At 40.2% G+C, this 22376-nt stretch overlaps 1 protein-coding gene across 5 annotated transcripts in view; it reads right to left on the minus strand.

Annotated features, from left to right (window-relative positions):
- Positions 1–22376, minus strand: part of NEK7 (NIMA related kinase 7) — a 146030-nt gene that overhangs the window by 53085 nt on the left and 70569 nt on the right. For 4 of the 5 annotated variants that reach the window (XM_024732228.1, XM_024732226.1, XM_024732224.1 and 1 more), the window contains exons 3-5: positions 20854–20994; positions 10685–10747; positions 8783–8893 (exon numbers count right to left, since the gene is read on the minus strand). In XM_024732228.1, the coding sequence (XP_024587996.1) occupies positions 8783–8893; positions 10685–10747; positions 20854–20994 (315 nt within the window). The remainder of the gene's footprint in view (positions 1–8782; positions 8894–10684; positions 10748–20853; positions 20995–22376) is intronic. The other variant, XM_024732229.1, reaches the window with a different exon arrangement.

A 22376-nucleotide genomic window follows, 5' to 3' on the forward strand; every position in this document is an offset into this window, starting at 1 on the left:
GCAGGGGAGGGGGGAGGGGGAACTGGAGGAAGATGATCAAAAGGTACAAACTTCCAGCTATAAGATAAGTAAGTACTAGTGATGCAATGTACAGCATGATGGCTACAGTCAACACTGCTGTCTGATATACAGGGAAGTTGTTAAGAGAATAAATCCTAAGCATTCCCATCACAAGAATAAAACCATTTTTTCCCCTTTTTTTTGCATTTTCTTTTTATTGTACCTATACGAGCTAATGGATGCTAACTAAACTTACTGTGATATTCATTTCACAATATATTACATGTAAGTCAAACCATTATGCTGTACACCTTAAACTTATACAGTGATGTATCTCAATTATATCTCAATAAAACTAGAGGGGAAAAAAGAGATAGCCTTAACTAATTATTTGAAATTGTGCCAAACTCTTGGCACAAAGCAGAGTTCAATTTAAATTATTTGTATTTCATATTTCACTAAAAAGAAATCTGTAAGAATAATATTTACTTCCTTCTTAGCCAGTGTGGTGTGGTATGACAATTTTTTGGCAGATAAACTTCTGAGTTTCCCTTCATGAGACTTTTTATGTTGGGTTATATCTTGTTTTACTGATATTTTAGTAAAGTATAGCTTTAAAAAATATAATGTTAAATATATGCACTTATATTTTCTTCTTTCTGTCTCAAACTGACTTTCTCATAGGCAATTATATAGGAACTTATAAATAGTTCAAAAAATAAACTATATTTTGGCAAAATAGGCTATGAAAATTTTAAATATATTTTAGCAATATTGCTACTGACAAAGTGTAATAAACAAAGCTCTAGTTTATATATTTCTGAGATTAGTCTCTTATCGCCTCTATACTAAGTTTCCATCACCAAATATGTTTCTTAGCAACAGAAAAGTGACATAAATAGTATTAATAAGGCATACTACAAAATGGAACATGTATTGGGTCCAATTTAGGATACAATAAAGAAAATGTATAGCATATATATATCACAACTTGATAAACTATAATCCAACTGTTACTTTTTTTAAGAGTCTTTTCCTTTAAAATTCTGATTACTGATGATAAAGAAATATATGATGAAAAATTCTGGATTTCCTTTTATCTTAAAACTCATCTGGGAAGTATTTCATCTGACCACAGCCTCAGGTATTCCTCTGTCACTAATTAGAGAAATACTGAATATTTCCACTATAAATTGCTTAATTATATTTGTCAGCCTGCTCTAAACCAATTAATTATTTACTTGTAAAAATCTTTGATGCAGTGCTATCCAGAGGTTCATTTCTGGAATACAGACCAGGAGCTATATTTCCTCTTCTACCCCAATTAAGCTGAAGAGTTGAGACAGTGAAATATATTGTTGTGGTAAACAATGATTTACAATATTACTCACCATAAAGAAATGAATCACATTTCTTACAATTCAAGTATCTACTGCTGTCCTTTATAAAGCACTAAGTCACTGTCATGTTCCTTCATTAAGAAGTTCCTATGATTTTTTCCATAATGTGGTCTCTTTCATAAAGACTGGCTTATAACACAAATCAAAGTGGTTAGAAAGCAATTTTAGAATTTCTTAGGGCCAAAAAAACCCCTTCCTGTATCAGAACACTGTCTCCTCTCATGCCACATACCACTCGATATCTCAGCAACTCCTCGTGGGACCGGAGTATGAAACAGCAGGAAACATGTGCCTGTCATACCACCACCCATGTTTACTGATGGACCCCTGGAACAGAGGAGTGGAACAGAGGTGAGACAATCAACTGTTATACATACACTGTCCACACATTTATTGAGTTTCTACTATCAGCCAGGTACTCCCTGGAAAATGAAGGCAGGCTGATGAGCGAAGCAGACACAGTCCCTGTACTCAGCAGGGCTTTAGGTCAAATGGGAAATCCAGACATCAGGAAAATAATCCCACCAATAAATGCATGAATGTCTTACGAAGCACTGAGAGAAGAGTATGCCAGGAGTATTAAGAGCATAAAGCCGTCTACAGGTCAAAGAAAACCATCCCTGAGAAAGTGATGTCTGAGCAGAGCCAAAGGACAGACAGACATAAGCCCAGCCAGCCTGGGGGGCACAGCACCTGGGGCAGCGGGAGCTGATGCTCGACTGCCCTGAAGAAGAACTGAGAGGCTGCTGCTGGGGCCTGGGAGAGGAGGCGGGGCAGATTCTACAGCAAGAGTTTGCTGAGCACCTACTGTGTGCAGGGCTCTGTCCTCAGCACGAGGAGTGCGTGAGGACACGACGCAGAGGAGGGTTCCTCTCTCCGAGAGCCTATGTTCTGGATCACACGTGGTTCTGTACGTCTCGTCAAACATCTTTATCTTTACCTCAATGGGAATCTCTAGGAAGGTTTGAAAGCAGAGGTTTTTCTTTCTTTGTTTTTCTCTCCTTCCTCACTTCTCTTAAAGACTGATGGAGAAATAGAATAGATTTGAGGGGTGGATCCTGGATGCTGGGAGATTAGTTAAAAAGCTCTCATGTTCCAGGTGAGAGGTGACAGTCCTTCACTCAGCAGGGAGAGAAATGGAAACGGAGCTGGGTGGAGAAATCTGAGAGACACTGAGAAGGAAAGTAAACAGAACTCGGTGACAGACTGAGAAGGGGAGGTAAGAGAGAAAGAATGTCCGAGAAGACTGCTGGGGTCCAGCGTGCGCCCTGGACAGCCGGGGGCAGCCTCCATGAGGGAAACCACAGGTCCCCGTGTAGACGTGGGGAATCGCATGTTCTCAGGATTCAGACAGAGCTCCACGCTACAGATAAGAAACTGGACCAACACGAGCCTAGAGAGTAACTGATCCACTGGCACAAACAAGATCAACTGGGAAGGGAGGGAAAAGCAAAAAGCAAAAAAAAGCCAGGACTGAAACTTTTAAAACTCCTTCATTAAAGACTAGGAAGAAGAGAATGACTCAGTCAAGAAGAATCAGAGTCTTCAGAGAGGCAGGAAGAAAACCAAGGCACTTTGGGACTCAACAAGCCATAGAGGGAGTCTTTTAAGAAGGAGGGTAGGAAAAGCAGAGGCAAAGGTGGCTGAGGATCAAGCAGAACGAGGACCGGACCTGGCCACTGGATTGAATGACACGGGTCACTTGAGAGCCATGCCCTGTGATGTGTTTGAAGCCAGGTCAGGAGTGAGTGTCTGACTGTGGAGACAAACAGAACTCGGGCAGTGGGAAGGGAAAGCCAGGCAGAGGCGGGGGTGGCAGGACTGAACTCAGCAGGGCCTCCCTTCATCGTCTCGTTTAGAGCAGCAACACCCTCCTCTGAACCGGATTTCCTTTTTCTCCACTGTACTGACTGACGTCTGACATACTGCATTTCCACTCGCCTATCATTCTGTCTTGCCCACTAGACATACGGTTCTCGGATGAATCGATGAATGCATGAAGGCGGGACGTGTATGAATGCACGTGTGTGTGTGTGAACGTGTTTAAGATAACAGTGACCTGAGCATGTTCAAGTGGCGTTAGAAGGACCCAGCAGATGCCTCCAGGATGGGGAGTAGATAACTAAGGTTTCTGAGAATCGGGGTAGAGAAAGAACAAAGAATCCAGGTGGCAACACACACAACCCCTTCTGTCCAACAAGGAATACGGAGACAGGAGAGAAGGAAGAGAGAAGAGTGAAGGGCCAGGCTGCTCCAGCAGGTTCGGCCACAGGAAGGTGAAGGCATCCTGACTGATGATGTCCGTTCACAGGAGGAAGATGACGTCCCCTTCCTCCTGTGAAAGAGGAGGCAGGCTGCCATCTGTGAAGTGTGGTGAGAGGAGAGGGGAGAAGGGGTGACCAGAGTATTTAAACAGAATAAAGAACGTTCCAGTACCGATCGAGTAGATAGCACAATTCAGATAGGCACATGTAATTATAATACTTAAGTATGTGCACACATCTGTACATATGCCTACAAAAATAAAATACCTATATATTATTTAGCCCTCATAGTAAGACTATGAGGCAGGTATTATAAACCCAATTTCATACCTAAGGAAACTGCAGCTCAATCATTAAGATTAAGTCGTTAAATCAAGGCCATAGCATCACTGCTTAGAGTCCTCTATCACCCTCAGAAGCTCCCAGTCTGTCTAGATTTGGCTGTCTTGTTACAAACTACCATTCTAATCTATCCTACTCCTTTACAAAACTTATTACAACTCCAGTTACACAGTTTTCTATGAGTGTCAGTTAAATGCCTCTCTCCTAGACAAGTTCCAAGAAGCCATAAACCAGGCGTACAGCACACAATGTCCAGTAAATAAACAAATTAAAGAGTGTTATTTTCTTTAAGGCTACAAATTGGCATAACTATTTGAGAGAACAATTTGGCAGTATCTGTGATGCATATACCCTATTGGTCAGCAATATTATTTATAGAAATCTGTGTAACTGTCTATTAAGTACAGTGTGTATGATACTGTTGTATCGAAACACACAAGGTTTTGTACTGGAGCTTTCTCTGTAAGAGTTAAACGATGAAAACAGTCCAACTGTCTATAATAAAGCAATAATTAAATACACTGTGATGCGTCTCAGAAAGAATACATAATCAATCAGTATATATTTTTGTATGTATGTGTATGTGTGTAAAGATACAAAATAAAGTTGGAAAGGTTTTATGCACGTAAAAGTCAGTGGTTTATCTGGGAGATGGAAATGCAGGGAGGAAAGTTAAGGCTTTCACCATTTGAGAAAAGTAATTAGAGATATTTTATATTTAAAAAAATAATAAACACTACGCTTACTAAGTCAAATGGAGAGAAAAGCGACAACTATGTGTCCTATTGAAATGCATCAATCCATAATCAGAGTAATTCTGTTCGATGAAGGAGCAGGAGAGATCTCACAGGTCAGATCCTCCCAAGTTATTAAATTATTCCCTCCCAGTACAATTAGGTATTTGGTCAGGTCTAAAATATCATACTGCAAAAGGCATACATGACTATAATCAGGATATGAAGACATTCTACTTATGTGAATCTGCTTAGTCAAAATTTCTATTCTGAACACTAGTCAAACTTTCCGTTATGGTCATTATGCTGAGACTACCGTGAGATCTACAGGCTTGATAGTATTACTTTCAACCTTTACAAGTGCAGCTCCAAGAGGATCTGGAAAACCAGACCCAAGAATGTCTTCTATCTTGACTAGGCAAACTGATGGCGGCTCTAACAAAGGACAGGATCATTAAAGGCTTACACAGTAAAGCCTATGGGTGAGGATGGAGGAATGATAGCACTAATCCTGTCAAGAAGAACCACTCCAGTATTCTACCAAAGTATACACTATGTTGCTCTAAAAGCTTATAACTTACTAGGAATCAGTTGATATATTTTATTTTTATAAAAAGTTCCCTAAATAGTCTTTTACCTGATAGATACTTTCAAATTTTAATCAGTAGCCCCTGACTAAGGGTATAGCTATCCATTCTATAATGGTAAGTTACCACTCGTTACCAGAGTTCTGTTCTTCTGAATCTATCTTACTAGATCCACAGGGTCAGCTGATTAAAAATTTCCTTGATAATGTCAAGTGATGGCAAGTCTGTTTGAATATGGAGCTGAGTTCACCACCACAATAAATATAAGATCACACTGACAAATTCTTCCTTCCTCATGGACCGAAGAAATCTGAATCTGCTGAAGATGGAGATAACAGGGCTTCTGTAAGGCACTCTGGTTTTGAGTTAGTTTTCTCAAGTGTGAAAGGATAGGCGTACTCTTCCAAGGTAAATGTCCTAGGCCCAGGCATGCCTTGGCATTAGGCCAGGAACAGCAACCTTTATGTGTAAAGTAGGAGGAGCAAAGGAAGAAAACCAGATTGAACAAGAGCAAAAACTCTAAAAGGCAATCAAGCCCCTAAATCATCAAGATCTCAATCTAGGGCAAGACTCTGTAACTGAAATTGTCTGTTTCTTTCATCTGCTTCAGCAGGCATTTGCCCAGTAGGGATTTGCCCTCTTTCCTTTGCACTCTAAGTAATTAAATAACTCTTGTACCTAAAGGTTCAAGCAAAGAATGTTATCTTAGTTGTCTCTCTTGTGAGGATTATTTACATGAGCTTTTATGAGTCTCATCTTGATAGACAGCTGTTTTGTAAGATTTTCCATTTGTGTATTTGCATTTCTTTTTAAAATGAAGACTACATTTTTTTTTATTGTTAATTAATTTGCAGACACTGCAAATTAATTGGTGGTTAGCTATCTGTGGTAGCGGTGGGAAGTCCCTACAACAGCAAGTCAGGTAACTGATGGGAAGTGTGTCATCCTACCACAGGACTTTAAACAGAGTTAGCTTGATAGCATTCTGTGATAGCAGGAATGTTATCCTCCTTTTATGTAGCGTTTTTATAATTTAGAAAGCAATCTCACAACTATCTCTATCTTACAAATGAGGAAACTGACCCTAAGAGAAGTTAAGTAATGAGAGTTTAAGTGGCTGACACTGAACTCACCCTGGAGAGCAGGGTTCTCAGCTACTGCTAGTAAACCCACAAACACCTTGATCAGAACATCTGCAAAGGGCTTGGAACGGAATACAAATTGTGTATGCATCAGCATTTTCCGGGGGAGAAGGTCAAGAGTTTTCATCTGATTTTTCAAAGGAGTTTTGTGATACAAAAATTCTTAAGGGCCACTAAAGAAAAACACATGGGTTTTTACATCAGACAAACCTAACTTCAAATACAGTTCTTCTATTTATTAGCAATGATACTTATCTTCTCTAAGTGTCAAAATTACCTCTAAGAATTCTTCTGACGAGGAAACAAGATAATGCATACAAAGCACCTAACACTGTTTTTAAAAACCCCTTACAAGAACTCCATGTAGCAGAGATTACTGGTTGTGCTCAGGTATCTGTTAAGAGACTAAATATACAAATAGACAATGGCCAGACCACATATAAAAACAGAACTCTGAACCACAGTCCCCAGCAACCTGACCAGGAAACCAACCTTCCATCTTTAACAAGCAGCCCGGGAAGCCAGCCTGCTCCATCAGACTCGGAGGAGGTCAGACTGCTCTCTCCAGTGACAATCCAGTAAGCTGAACAGTAACTTCTGTAACAGCCCCAAATGGCCAGGACTTAATAACTGACAGCTTCCCCAATTTTCATCCTTGCTTCCAACTTAGGACCAACCAGAGAAAGCCAAATACACAGCCTCGCCAGTCACCTAAGATGCCCGACTTGGAGTGAGCTCACCAACAGCTTCTGTGTGTCAGTGGCCTCCCATCAGGGCACACCCGAAGCCTCCTCTTTTATCCACTATAAAGAGTCCCTCCTCCTCTACCTGCCCGAGAATCTCTGCCAACACGCTGGTGACAGTGGTTGACTCCATTGCTGGAACAGGCTCAGAATGAACAGCTCTCACTTTTTCTCATTTCGTTGGTCTTTGCTGATTTCCACACTGTTCAATTCAGCTTCCAGAGTAAGAGTTTAGCTCACACATGGACAGCCAAATGAAGACTACGCATGCTAGCCTCCCCTGCATCTACACACGTTCATGAGATGAAATTCTGGCCAATGGGATGAAACGGAAAACAGTGTGTGGCAGCATCTAGTGATGTGCCTTAGATACAGCCAGCCAGTACCCTTCTCCCTTCATGCCTACGACTTGATCAGCTGTAAACAGGCTTGGTCTCTGAGAATCTGAGATCAGAACTGCCATATTAGCCCCAGAATTTTATGCAACAGAGAAATATACGTAATAACACTAATAATACAGCAACAGCTTCCATATACATAGCCTTCCTATACGTGGGACACTCTTCTAAGTTCTTAGTAAATATCAATTACTTAATCATTTAAAACGACCCTATGAAGTAGGTTCTATTATTATTTTGTTTTGGAAAAAATATGGCACACAGAAGTTAAGTAAGTCCCTGGTGGTCCAGTGGTAAAGAATCTGCATTGCAGTGCAGGGGACATGGGTTTGATCTCTGGTCAGGGAACTAAGATCCCACATGTCACGGGGCAACTAAGCCCGCGTGCCACAACTACTGAGCTCACGTGCGTCAACTAGAGCCCCGCATGCCGCAAACTATAGAGACCATGCGCCCTGCAGCCTGTGCGCTACAACTAGAGAGAGGAAACCTGCACAGCACAACTAGGGAGAAGCCCGCGCACCACAACGAAGAGCCCACGTGCTGAAATGAAAGATCCCGCATGCCACAACTAAGACCCAATGCAGCCAAAAAAATAAATTAAAAAAAAAGAAGTTAAGTTAAGCCCAAGTATAAGTAGTTTTTAGCCTACTGTTATTTGGCAGTTTCTATAACTCGTAGCTGAACTTAAACCCAATTAATATGCCCTTAGAAAAGAAATAACTTTTAAGTGGTCAAATCAGGGTTTGATGTGCAAGTTTGAATCTAAGGCCCACTTTCTTCTCTGAGCATCCCTCCCAGGAGCAGGGACAGCCCAGGTCAGGCTGCTCTACAATTTCCCACTGGTCCCTCTGTTTGATGTCCAGAGATGCAGGATTGAGGGTGCTCTGGCTGGAGAAATCAAGCTGCAAAACTATAACTTCAGCTTACAGAAGACGAGCCCTCGGTCTATTTCCAGGTTGGTCTCGGAGTGTTCACATATCCCGTGTGACTTCACCAGGTATCTAGCTTCATAATCATAATCATCACTACTGCCTACCACTTATTACAGGGCTACCGTATGTTAAGCACCACGTTGAGGTCTTTAAAGTAGCTAACATGCCTATATTTTTAACCTACAACTCAATCAGAAAAAATAAATCTTCAGTTTAAAAAAAAAAAACAAACCTTACCTTTATCATTCTGGATAGATCACCAGCATCTGCTAATTCCAAAACTATGTTTAGTTCATTATCTTCAATGAATGATGCATAATATTTAATTACATTAGGATGGTTGAGTTGCTGAGAAAAAAAAAAAAAACAGGCATCAAAAAGTTTTCTTACTGTAAATTCCCAAGAGTCACAGTTTCATAACTTAAGAATAAAGTTAGTTACTGCATTTCATTTTTAAGTTACAGAAATCTTAACATGACTATATTTTTCTTTAATCTAGTGAATTTTGAAATAAGTATTATACTTATTGAAAGTAAAACCAGACATCATTTTTATTTTAATATTTTTATTAGAAATAATAGAGTAAATTATACACTTAAAATTTTTTAAAGTATTGCTATGATGAACAAATATATAAATACATGCATATAAACGAATGACTAAATTAAATCACCAATTGTTAAAAATTATATCCTTCAAAATGATAAATGTCATTTAAGGCCACTCAATGTTAAGTAAAGTATTCCTTTTTACTACTATTTTGAAGTTAAGGGTGATCCTAGTATAACTCCAGCCAGTGGTAAAAATCTGGCATCTACTATATTGCATCTAAATATCACTTTTACATCAAATAATATAAATATTCTAAACTTATCTACGGGGTTGATTATTAAATTACCTTAAAAATTTTTCACCTTGTAGAAATATATTCATAAGTCTATACACATTTACAGTCTTTTTGTACAATCTTTTCATTCAATCTTTAAGCAAGGTAACATAAGAAAAATCATTTCTCAAAGAAACTTATTCAAGAATGATCCCAAAGAGTATACTCAAAGAAACTTATTCAAGAATGATCCCAAAGAGTATACACAGGATTTTCTTCTCTTCTTTCTACTTAAAGGTTTTCCTCCCACATTTTCTATGATGATATATTATTTCTCTAACAAAGGTTTATTAAAGCAGTCACTTCATGTCCCAGGAAATAACTACAACAAATAGAACAGTGGAAAGCATGGTTCAATCTGATCTTACTCTTATCTTTTTGAATAGATCTGATTCACTTCAGGCACAAACAAAACTGGATGGCATAAAAATCATCCAAGTTTTATCCAAAAGTTAAAAATATAACATAAACCACTGAATTCCTCAAAAGAAATCTCACTATAATAAATGCAGTGTGACGGTAACTGAAATGTCAGTCCTATTCTTTGAGTGGATAAGAAACTGAAAAGCTAATTCTGACATACTTTTTACACCACCCTTTCTACATCTGCAAAAAGATATGGAAATATTATTTTTAAAACGTGAGCCATTTGGATCAGTCCACATTCTCAATATACCATACCCTGAGATAATGCTAATATGCATTTACATTACTTAACATTTAGAATGTGTCTATCTGGGATCATCGAGAAAAAATTTCTTCAATGTTTTATGTCTATTTTATTTATCTTCTAGTTTGAAATGGGGGAAAAAAGCTAATCCTACCAGGGCTTCCCTGGTGGCTCAGTGGTTGAGAGTCCACCTGCCAATGCAGGGGACGCGGGTTCGTGCCCCGGTCCGGGAGGATCCCACATGCAGCGGAGCGGCTGGGCCCGTGAGCCATGGCCATGGCTAAGGCTGTGCGTCCAGAGCCTGTGCTCCGCAACGGGAGAGGCCACAACAGTGAGAGGCCCGCGTACCGTGAAAAAAAAAGCTAATCCTACCAAATGTTCCAATTAAATTATTGTACAGTAAATCCAAAAGGTAACTGGATTCTTCAATATATTGATTTCAAACTTATATGTTACTTGAAATCGGTGCAGCATAAGCTGTATCTCAAAAATCTTTTTATTTTTAAGTGTGATATTTAATAAATCACTTTTATCAACCTATTCAATTATGTTCAAAACAGTCAACAGTTCATTTGTTATTTACCTTAAGGAGATCTATTTCTTTGATACAATCAGCACGTGCTTTGGCGTCCATTAAATCAAATATCTAAAAATAAAATCCAGAATTACTTAATAAAATAGTAATCTATGGTTCAAGTTACCATGTAAGTCCACTGTAATACTTTGCACATAATTACACACACACTAAGAAGTATTCTTTCCAATTAGCTTTTAGGAGCTGTGGAGATCTACAGGTATTTTATCCCATGTGACTAGAGGTTACATTTTCCCTCCAGGGGCAGTCAGTATTAAAAATGGGAGAAGAGAAGAGCTAGATATTTCAAATCTTAAGTTCAAATCGAAGAGCACGGAAGTTGTGAGACTGTGATATATTAATATAATAACAGTTAAAATATTGAACAATATGTGCTAAATATACTGCATGAACCACCTCGTTTAATTCTCATTTAATCCACATGAGGACAATAATGTTAGTATTTCCACTTTACACATGAAGGAAAGTAGGTTTAGAAAGCTTAAGAAATTGACAGAAGTTCACATAGGTAATTAATGGAGCAGCCAGAATTCATTCTCCAAGTTATCCTACTATAACCCAAGCTCTGAACCATTAATCTATATGATCAAATCAGGTCTAAAAGGTCTAATGCATGCATTCTTGACAGGGCTGATACCCTTGTCAATTTTCCAAGGAGGTGAAAATTGGTTCTTCAGAGAGAGGGTGACAAAGTCTTACTCTCTTTAAGCACAGATATACATATGATACCTAAACAGACACACTGTATCTACAGAATTAAAATTTCATGGTGGGGGGCATAATTGGGAAAAAATGTCTAAAAAGGTGAGGGGTGAAAATAAAGAAAAGGTTGAGAAACGTTGATCTAATGTAAAAAACATAAAAATAAATAATACAATCAAAGGGCTCTTTAGTATGTCTCTGAAAACAAAGAAATCGCTCAATGTTCCAAGCATATGGAAAACTAACAATAAATAAATATCTTAATAAGTCAACACTCCAAGCATAAATGAGGATAACACGTTCATTTTCTTGCTTTTCCATGATTCACAAAACTGTATTGAATGCCAAGTTATCGTTATGTTTTATTATAGCTACAAATAAGGGAACCAGCCTGCAGTCCTCAGGAGGCACACCGTCAGGGACAGACTGCAGCCCCGAGCACAGAACGTGACACTCAACCCGCAAGTGCTGCTGCACGCAGTGACATGAGTGCCTCGAGGGACGGGCTGTGGCTGCCCAGGCTTCCGAAGCTTGAATCATATATGCAGGGAAGTGCAATACACCTCAGAAAGATTTCTTACAGAAATAAGTAAAATGACAAGTTCATTACTTAAAGGAGTAAACTCTACATTTAGCAATTTCACGTAGGAAAGCCACTCATTACCCAAAATGCCAAAAGGTGCCAGAAAAATGATGTTGTCACTAAATAACAAATCAAACAACTATAACAAATATTAATGTAAACAGAAAATTTTGAACTTGATGTTAGTTACTGATATGAAACACACACACACACACACACACACACACACTACTTATTTATGATGCCATTCTCGGGAACTACCAATCACAGGGGACTTGATACAACTTGAAGAAATGTGGGGAAGTACAAAATTTTGAATGTCTTAGACCTTGAAGGAATTCCTGAAAACTTTTTTTAAGGAAACAGAGAAAGGATCATTCTGGTACTAGTGACTAAAATGAAAAAAAAAAAAATCACAAACTTGGAGACATGTATAAATCTAATCTCCCAGTAATCAATGTCTCTATGACGGGAAAGTATTAAAACACGAAAGACTGAGCGAGATGAGAATGCGTATGAGAGCTCTAGGAAACCCTAACTAGACACAAAATAAAAAGACAGAACTGTGCCATGATGAAATCATGAATCTTTAATTCAACTTATAATTAAACTAATTCAGAATTAACAAATTAACTTTCATCTTGAACTGAATTCTCAATACCAAAAGTCACTTCTCAAACACTGAGGAATGAAGCATTGCTGGCACATTTAAGGCAAAACTAAATTCTGAACCAAATACTTTTAATTGGAAATTCAGAAGTATCTTATCTTGCTTTTTCTCTTAGCCAGCATGTCAAGACAAAAACAGAAACTGAATCTTTAGATTAAATCATTCGCAGACATAGATTCAAAGCTGTCTGATTCCGTGAGCAAAAGGCAATACACATGAAAAAAAATCTGGATTTTCATAAACTATTTACAAGCTTGTCTTCAGAAGGTATCTTTCCAGCTCTACCAGAGTTTCTAAACTAATGTTTGGGTTTTTAAACTAACGTTTGATACGAGCAAAGTTATTAGCAGTGTTTAAGCAAGTGATTGGCTGATACATTCTTGGTATTCTCTGAATCATTTAAAAAGTTTTCTTTTGTCACCTTTAAATTTTGCCAAAATTACTCACGACTAATGAAACTCAAAAGGTTAACACTAGGTATCTTTGGAGGGAAAAGGCTTTCAAGTGACTTAAACATTAAACACAAATGTCCTTAAAAGGGCATCTGTAGGTCTGTTAGGAGAAAAAAACACTTAAAATGTAGTGAAGGAAGTACTTCAAAAAATATACTGAGACAGTTTGACAAACCTGTTACATCTTACTTTAAATAAATCTTAAATAAATGGAAATCTCAACCAAACATCTGGGCCTCACCAGCTTCACAGAGCCTGAATAAATGAACTGAGCAGCTTGTCCCACATTGAGGCCTGTTTCCCACGTGCCCTCCGTCCTTCTGATCTCACCCCTGGACTGTGCCTCTGTCTTCCCCGGTGTTCCTGCCCCTTGCAACCTGGATGCCACAGTGACTTCTGGTTCCCGCACTTGCTGGGTGGTAGGCACAGACTTTATTATTTGAAGGATGGAAGATGGGTGAGGGAGTTAGAAAATCCATGGCAGAAGGGCTGAGTGGCCTCTCTAGACGTAAATTACAATCATCGAACAAGATAATCTCCAAATAATGAAAGTCTCTACCACCAGCCCTTCCCTGACTCAATACACAGGCCCCTAAGGGGTGGAGAGGGGGGCGGAAGTTAAGCCAGGTGAGTGCTCGAAGAGATCTGCACTGGAGCCAGGAACCCCGCTCCTCTGACACCCAGGCCTGTAATCCAGCAGCCATCAGCCTTCCTCTCTTCATGCACCAACGTGTCTGAACTTCAAGGCAAAAGACAGGACTCAATTTCTTCCTCGTGGATTCCTTAAGGCCCTGACAAATGATGGCAAGGAACTAGATACCTGTGTGTGTCCTTAATTTTTCCATGATTATTTTAAAAAAAAAAAAAAAAACCTTTGTTTCCAAGGGAGTGCCTTTTAACTCAACAGGCTAGTATATAGAGATCTAACTCCTAGGGCATCAATCAGTCCTTTTTGCTTAAAATTAAAAAGCTTCTAATATGTACCACGGGAAATTCATCCTTTGTTCAGACTTCCTGAGAGCCTGAAGCTCAGCAAAGCTTAGTCAGGGCTTCCAGAGGTTCAGAAGCCACCCTACAGGGATCAGGGAGAAGGTGATGCAGGAGAAGCAAACAATCCAAAATCATGACAGTGAGAAATATCCTGAAAGGAGTGGGAAAAAGAGATGCCACTGAAGGAAATAAGAAAAGGGATATCCAGAAAGACAGGAGAACCAAGCCAGTGTAGTGTGAAGAAGCTGTGGGTGTTGAAGCAACAGTTACTACGGAGACGTCAGTAAGAACGTCAAGTGATGACACTGCAGGAGAGGAGAGGTGGATGCGGGAGAAACGGGCAGCAGCTGAAAAAGTCTCCAGGAAGACAGAAGAGAAAGATCTTGTCCAGAGCGCAGGTAGGGAAGGGAAGGTGAATTAGGATGGCTGTGCAATCGTGAAAGCACAGCAGATGGCAGAGGTCATCACTGGCACACAGGAGATGCCCTTTTCCACTAAGCATGAAGGCACACGGGCCGTGGCTGAGGCTTCAGAGTAGGTGGTAGTTTTTAACTCCACCACTGACAACATTGTAATCGTATGTACCTGCTGGTTTGTGTTCTTCTCACTACCGTGGTTAAAATATATCCAAGTAGGGAGTACAAGAGAGTGCCTTTCCAAAGAAAGGTAAGCAAAACTCCAAGAAATAACCTGAACCCTTCTGTGCTAGGGGGTGTGGAACAGTGGCTACATGTGAACAGAGAAATGAAGAAACACCCAGTGAAGAGAAACCCTGCCCGGGGGGTTAGCAAGACAGGAGCAAGATGGGGGAGATTGTAAAGTGGAAACATCCGCATTGCTCAAATAGCTGACAAAGGTCCAAGAAACACACAAACAACTGAAATCAGACCTTAAATAAGAGGTCTAGAGAATATGGAATAGAGGGCCATGGTCAGGATGAGGTCAAAGAACAAGCTTTGGTGGAAAGACAGAATGGGAGAGAAATGAGACGGGGAGATGAAGAGGGGATGTGGAGAGTTAAGACAGGACAAGCAGAGCACAGGGTGGGCTGTGACAGTGCTGCGAGCAGACCGGGTGCCGGGGGTGGGAGTGCTGAGCAACCGTGACGCCTGGTCTTGGCAGAGTCAGCATGGTGCCAGGAAAGGGACAGAGGAAAATGAGAGCAAGGGGCTGAAAACATATTTAAGAAAAAAAGAAAAGAGAATGGGGAGGGGGGTGTTGTTGCAGACTGGCAGACAAGGGGCAAGATGGAACAAATATTGAACTGGATGGGCTTCAAGGACAGAAGAGAATGACGATTGCTGGGCACAGACTAAGGGGAAGAAACCCTAGTGAAGATGACGTCCCTGCATCCCAATTCAAGGAAAGAGAAGCACCTTACACTGAGACGATGGGGAGGACGGTGGGGATGTCAAGGAGAGAGAAGATTCACACAAAGAACAATATTTACTCACCAGGCTTGGCCACTAGAAGAGTTTCTCATTTAAAAATTTTAAGATAAACTCACATAATCAAAACTTGCATTTATCTTAATGATGACCCTAAGGTACCATAAGATGCTAAAAGAAAAATTTGTGAAACATCAAAAAATGGACAAATAACTAAACTATTTCATTGATGTCCACTGTATCACTTAAATATTTTAATGTTAGTAATCTATTTATGGTATATATCTTAATTCATTATAACCCCCAAATTTTGTTAACTAGAATGCCCCATTCTCTAAATACTCGGTAAGGCTAAAAATTTACTACATTTTTATATGCCTCAAAATGCCTAAAATAAAATTTAAAGTACAAATGAATAAAATTAAGAAGCTTTAATTTTTTAAGATGAAGTCTCTGCCTCCTCGACAAGTAAACTAGTATAGTATCAATTACTAAATTATTCTCCAATTTAAAAAATATATAATATATAAATTATTCTTACAAATGCTTCCTAATTTTCATTTGCTCAAGTATCTATTGAAAGTTTCAAAGAAGTCTATAGGGATTAAATAATGAAGTTGATAAAAGCTGCAGGACGAATTCCGTAAGCACAGTGAACACTGAAAACGAGACTGAATATATGGCTATAAAGTGTTAAATATATTAAAATCAGTGTATGCATTACGGAAGAAGCTACTGCCCACAAATTTCTAATTGCATGCAAATCCTAATGTCTAATTACATGCAAACATGCAAAATCTTTAATCTAAAATGAACACATGTAAAAGAGCAAGTTATACTCATTAATATACTCTAAAAAGTGATTTTCTTGATGAATGCTTTAACATAATTATCAAATATAAGTAAATATAAGTAAAACAAATATCAAAGAATATTTGTTCTTTCAGAAAGTTTTTTTGAGATCAGCCGGATCAAAAGGGTGAATCTGAACAAATACTGTATATTATCACTATTTGTTTGTTTGTAAGTATACAAAAGTGCTTTATACAAAAGTGACTCTAATAAATGTCACTGACTGACAATGGATGTCCCACAGTAAAACAGTATTATTCAACATACAACGTAAGAGTAAGAAAAGACAAATTAAGCATTAATGAACTAAGGATCAAACTACTTCACCTACGATTAAAAAGTCAGGGTAAAAAAGGTCACAGAACTGAGACACAAAAAACCAAAATTCATGCTATAACATCACATCTACCAATTCCAATTACACAGCTCTAATCAATGAACTAAGTATAATAAAACAGAGATTAAGTGGACGAGATCAAAACAATTCTTTGATAATCTTCCAACACAAAGAACTGTGGTTCTGAGACACAGCCCGACGCCTGTGAAGACTTTCCCAACCTCCCTCTCACCCTGGGCCCCTCAAGGCTGCACCCACTGTGGTTCCTCCCTCACTATTTTAGACGTGTCTTGGCTGCACTTCCACTGGAATCCACGAGCCCCGTTATTCTGTTCATGCTGGTGTTCTCAAAGCCTTAAGATGCTAACCACTGAACATCAGGTGATCGCTAACACTGGAGAAGTGAACTGAACGAGCAACAGGAAGGGAAGCAGGGAGACAGGGCAGCAAAGCCAGTATGTGGAATTGCAAAAATGTTCCATCAGTTAAGAACCATCTTAATTTTTGGCAAACAAATCATGACGGGATGTGGGCAAATTTTCTAGAAGGTTGGTTAATGCTGTCATACACTGCAGGCTCTCAACCTCTTTATGATTTCAAAGAAGGAACGTGCATTCAGTACACACTCTTTCCTTTCCACACACAGGTAACAGGCAAACATCCAGGAAAGTCACCAGGGCTTCCGGCAAGTTGGCCACAGAAAAGTGACACCTGACACAGGACAAAGTTCAGAAGAGCCTGGAGAACTACGCTGAGGAACCTGCACGCTGCTTCTAAAGAGTCTCATCAAAGATTTGTGAGCAGAGAAATGAGTTATAAACGCAACATTTCAACACATGAACTCAACCAGGAAGGATTCTAGAGGAGCTGGAAACAGTGACATGGTCCTTTAGATGAGTAAAGTAGCCTTAAAATAACAAATTGCATGAGGATATCCAACGTTTGATTCCTTATGAATTTTTTGAAGAGGGGCTAGGACTCTTCAGGCAGGAAAAGAGTCTGGTCAACAATAGTTTAAAACATTTTCATACTAAGCTGCAGAGGTGGATTTCTAAAAAGGAAGAACCCCGATCTTTATTGTTCAGCGCAAGTGTAATACATCACAAAAATCAATAACATGTCTGAAATGCAAATATATTTCTCCTCACAAAGGTTTAAGATACTGTTCCCTAATTACAGAAGCTAAGAATATCTTTACAGCAACAATTCTCTCTTGTATAAAGGAGTTACGTTTAAACTACAGTATGTCCCAATAGCAACCCTAAGAAGCACAGAAGAAGGCAAAGCCCAAAGGACAAACTTGAACTCGGCACAGCGGGAGGCAGCGGTCTGGGGTTTACCATAGTGTGAAGTGGGGGCAGCTGGAGGGGCATCTACCCTGCACTGACTGGAAACACGACCATGCACATCCACTCCTGTCCATTCAATTTTCCAGTCAAAGGAAAGAAGGATACAGGCAACCAGAAACGATGTAGACGGTATTACAAGAGGCCTGGAAGAGCTTTTGTTCTTTCTCCCTCCCTCCCTTTTCCCTTCTTTCTCCCCTTCTTTCTCAGTATTTCCAATGACAAGGTTCTGTGATTTAAAACACAATCCTTAGAGACAGAACTAAGCGCTGTCTCTCTGTCCACACTCAGGGTCGGGGGTGGGGGGTAGGGGGGAGAGGGAAGCCAGGAAGGCCTCAGGGACTCCACCTAGATGGTCTCTCACTCCATCCATCCATCCATGCATCCGTCCACCCATTCATCCACCCACCCATCCTTCCACCCATCCAAGCATCCACCCACACACGCACCCACCTACCCATCTATCCACCCACATATCCAGCCAGCCAGCCAGCCAGCCAGCCAGCCAGCCAGCCAGCCCCGCCTTGACACCTGGGGCAAATCAGCAGCTATCTTCTCTCTAGTCTGTTCTGTGTGTTCAGCTTGTACTTTTATCTTGAAAATAACCGATTTTGAAGATTATTACCCTCCTAGAGAATCCATACTTCCCATCCTCACTTCCCTCCTACTCAAAGTCCTGTTCCTGGTTTCAGAGCTCTCCAGGATCTGGTCTCACCTTGACAGCCTGGCTTCCGTTCCAATCCCAGCCACGCCAACAGCTCATACTGACATTTCCTTTCTGCGAACTAGGGAAACCAGGAATCCACGCTGCAGGGTTTAACGTTTCATTGCTCTAGATAGACTCCTTTTCCCTTGGTGAGCAGGAATAAAATTGCTAGCTTCTTTTCCTCCCCCACCCCACAGTGCCCAGAGATACGTATTAGAAATTCAAGACATTTTAAAAATGCATCAGAGGGCTTCCCTGGTGGCGCAGTGGTTGAGAGTCCGCCTGCCGACGCAGGGGACATGGGTTCGTGTCCTAGTCCGGGAAGATCCCACATGCCGCGGAGCGGCTGGGCCCGTGAGCCATGGCCGCTGAGCCTGCGCGTCCGGAGCCTGTGCTCCGCAACGGGAGAGGCCACAGCGGTGAGAGGCCCGCGTACCACAAAAAAAAAAAAAAAAAAAAAAAAAGGATCAGAGTTCTGTTGTTAGGAAATAATCATTCCCAAAGTCATCTGTGTCATAAACACTAATATCTGCATTGTATATTTTATGTTCTTACTGTAAATGGCAGAGTACATGAGAGAAGACGGCTACCCTCACGTGCTGCTGGAGAGAAGGTCAACGGTGCAACCGCTGGAAGAACTCGGTATAAACTTGCAGCACTGACCATGCGTGGCCCTGGGCTCATCACTTCCATCCTCAGGCACATGTGAAAGGGAGATTCTTGCACCAGGAAACATACACAGGAACATCACGGAAGTACTGTTTGTAACAGCAAACAACTGTACACAACCAGTAGCACGTAACAAGAACTGGATAGTATACACACGTAGTATGTAATACTACACATACACACGCATATCTACATATTGAATACTAGATATATAAAGAATAAAGCATAGCCACACACACCAACATGTGACAACATTTATATAAGTTCAAAAATGCAAAAGCAAACAACAGATGTATTCAGAAATGTATACAGATTTGGAGAAAAACTCTAAAGAAAAGCAAAGGAACAATACACACAAATTCAGGACATGGTGACCTCTGAAGGAAGGGAGTGGCAGAAGTGTGTCAAAGGTGAGTGGTGGATATGAGAGCATCTGTCCTATTCTTTATATCTAACATATATGCCCCATAAAATCTTTCATAAATATTTACTATTTGCTTAAAAATATGAGTGAAAACTATTCACCTCTGCTACAGCTGTTGCAAGTATACTGATCCCTTACAAAATTAAAATAATAATAAAAAGAGGACACTGAGGTTTTGCAGGTCTCGACACAGAAAAGACACCAGGGCTGCAGAGTAAAATGGAAAGTCCACAGGCAGGTGTGAACAAGAATGCCCTTCCCTGAAAAAGGGAAGTAAAACGGTACAATGTCAAACACACTCTGGGGCAGAAAGGCAAGTGCTTTCGAGACCAGAGGCGAGTGGACCCATCAGGGCAGTGACCTGTCCTGGGCTCGGGCTGGGGCAGGGCCTGGCCAGGTGAGCTGGGGCAGGTCCATGGATCTGAGGAAGCCAGACAGTCAGGACTGGAGAGCAGAGCTGATGCTAGAATGATACCAATACAACGTGTGGATTTTACGTAAGACGTCAATCCTCTAACTTTACCTATTTCATTTTTTTTTTATTCTCCAGTAAATAAAGTTCACTTCAGTTTTCTTTCACGTATTGCCAGTGTGGCTCTCTACATTAACGAAAACCTCCCCCTAACCTTGCCTGCCGTTTACTGACTTTATTAGGCTGTGCATTCTGTGAGCCTGGTGTTTCCTTCTGCAGTGCCTGCAGCTCAGGATACAACACGTAGCCACACGTCCAGTTAGGAGCCATGGTGACAACTCAAATCTGCCTCTTAAAACCTAGAGCTGTGAAAGCTTTTCTAAGATCATTCTAGTCATTACTGAATCTGGGTGAACAAAACCAGCTGAACTTTAATAGTAGTATTAAAACTAAAAAATGATTTCCACCATGTATTGCACTTAATGCAAGTGTTTACAGTACAATTTTTATTCCTTCCCATCGTTCTCAACTTAAGACTGTCATGACCCAATCATTCAGGATGCACTTTTCTCTATTCTTCACAGAGTATAATTTTATGTGGATTTATATAATTAAAGTCATCTTACCTGCACTTTTTTTAAAGCTACTGGTACTCCATCCAAGAGACAGGCTGCTCTATAAACTTCACTAAATTGCCCGCGACCAATTTTCTTTTCTATTCGAAAGTTGGCTAATGTATTATAGCCCATATCCGGTCGTAAGGCCTTCTGTAATTAAAAAAGTCAGAAAAGTTTTCAGTCACACAATATACACACAATCATTGATTGTCTTCACATAAGTAGGTGATTTCTATGGTAAACCCGCAGACAGCCATTCACTCGACAAGTATGTATCGCACTATTCATATTATACAAAAATACACACATATACATATAAATTCACCTAGTCCAACCTGCCAAGTAATGTATGAAAATCTTCTAAACTTCCTGACAATCATTTAAGTTCTACCAAGAAGAATTCCAGTGGCAGTGAGTTTACCACCTCATCATTAAGGTTTTTTTAAAAAGACGTAATATACCCTGAGAAAACCATAATTCAAAAAGAGTCATGTACCAAAATGTTCATTGCAGCTCTATTTACAATAGCCCGGAGATGGAAAGAACCTAAGCGCCCATCATCGGATGAATGGATAAAGAAGATGTGGCACATATATACAATGGAATATTACTCAGCCATAACAGAAACGAAATTGAGCTATTTGTAATGAGGTGGATAGACCTAGAGTCTGTCATACAGAGTGAAGTAAGTCAGAAAGAGAAAGACAAATACCGTATGCTAACACATATATATGGAATTTAAGGGAAAAAAATGTCACGAAGAACCTAGGGGTAAGACAGGAATAAAGACACAGACCTACTAGAGAATGGACTTGAGGATATGGGGAGGGGGAAGGGTAAGCTGTGACAAAGCGAGAGAGTGGCATGGACATATATTCACTACCAAATGTAAAATAGATAGCTAGTGGGAAGCAGCCGCATAGCACAGGGAGATCAGCTCGGTGCTTTGTGACCACCTAGAGGTGTGGGATAGGGAGGGTGGGAGGGAGGGAGATGCAAGAGGGAAGAGATATGGGAACATATGTATATGTATAACTGATTCACTTTGTTATAAAGCAGAAACTAACACACCATTGTAAAGCAATTATACTCCAATAAAGATGTAAAAATAAATTTTAAAAAAAGAGACGTAATTGTGTAAAAGCAGTTTTGGGTTCACAGCACTATTAAGAGGAAGGTGCAGAGGTCCCCCATGCGCTCCCTGCTCCCACAAATGCACTGCTTTCCCCGTTACCAACACCCCCCCAGAGTGGGGCTTTCGTTACAACTGATGAACCTGCACTGACACATCGTTATCACCCAAAGCCCGTGGTTTACGTGAGGGTTCACTCTGGGTGTCATACATTCTATGGGTTTGGACAAATGTATAATGACATGTATTACAGTATCATATAGTATACCAGTATCATATAGTATACTTTCACTGCCCTAAAAAATCCTCTATACTCTGCCTATTCATCCCTCCCTCCCCACTAAACCCCAGCAGCCACTGACTTTTTACGGTACCCATCGTTTTGCTTTTACCAGAATGT

The sequence above is a fragment of the Neophocaena asiaeorientalis genome, unplaced genomic scaffold (genome assembly GCF_003031525.2).
Source record: "Neophocaena asiaeorientalis asiaeorientalis breed wild unplaced genomic scaffold, Neophocaena_asiaeorientalis_V1.1 scaffold896, whole genome shotgun sequence".
NCBI classification, from domain to species: domain Eukaryota; kingdom Metazoa; phylum Chordata; class Mammalia; order Artiodactyla; family Phocoenidae; genus Neophocaena; species Neophocaena asiaeorientalis.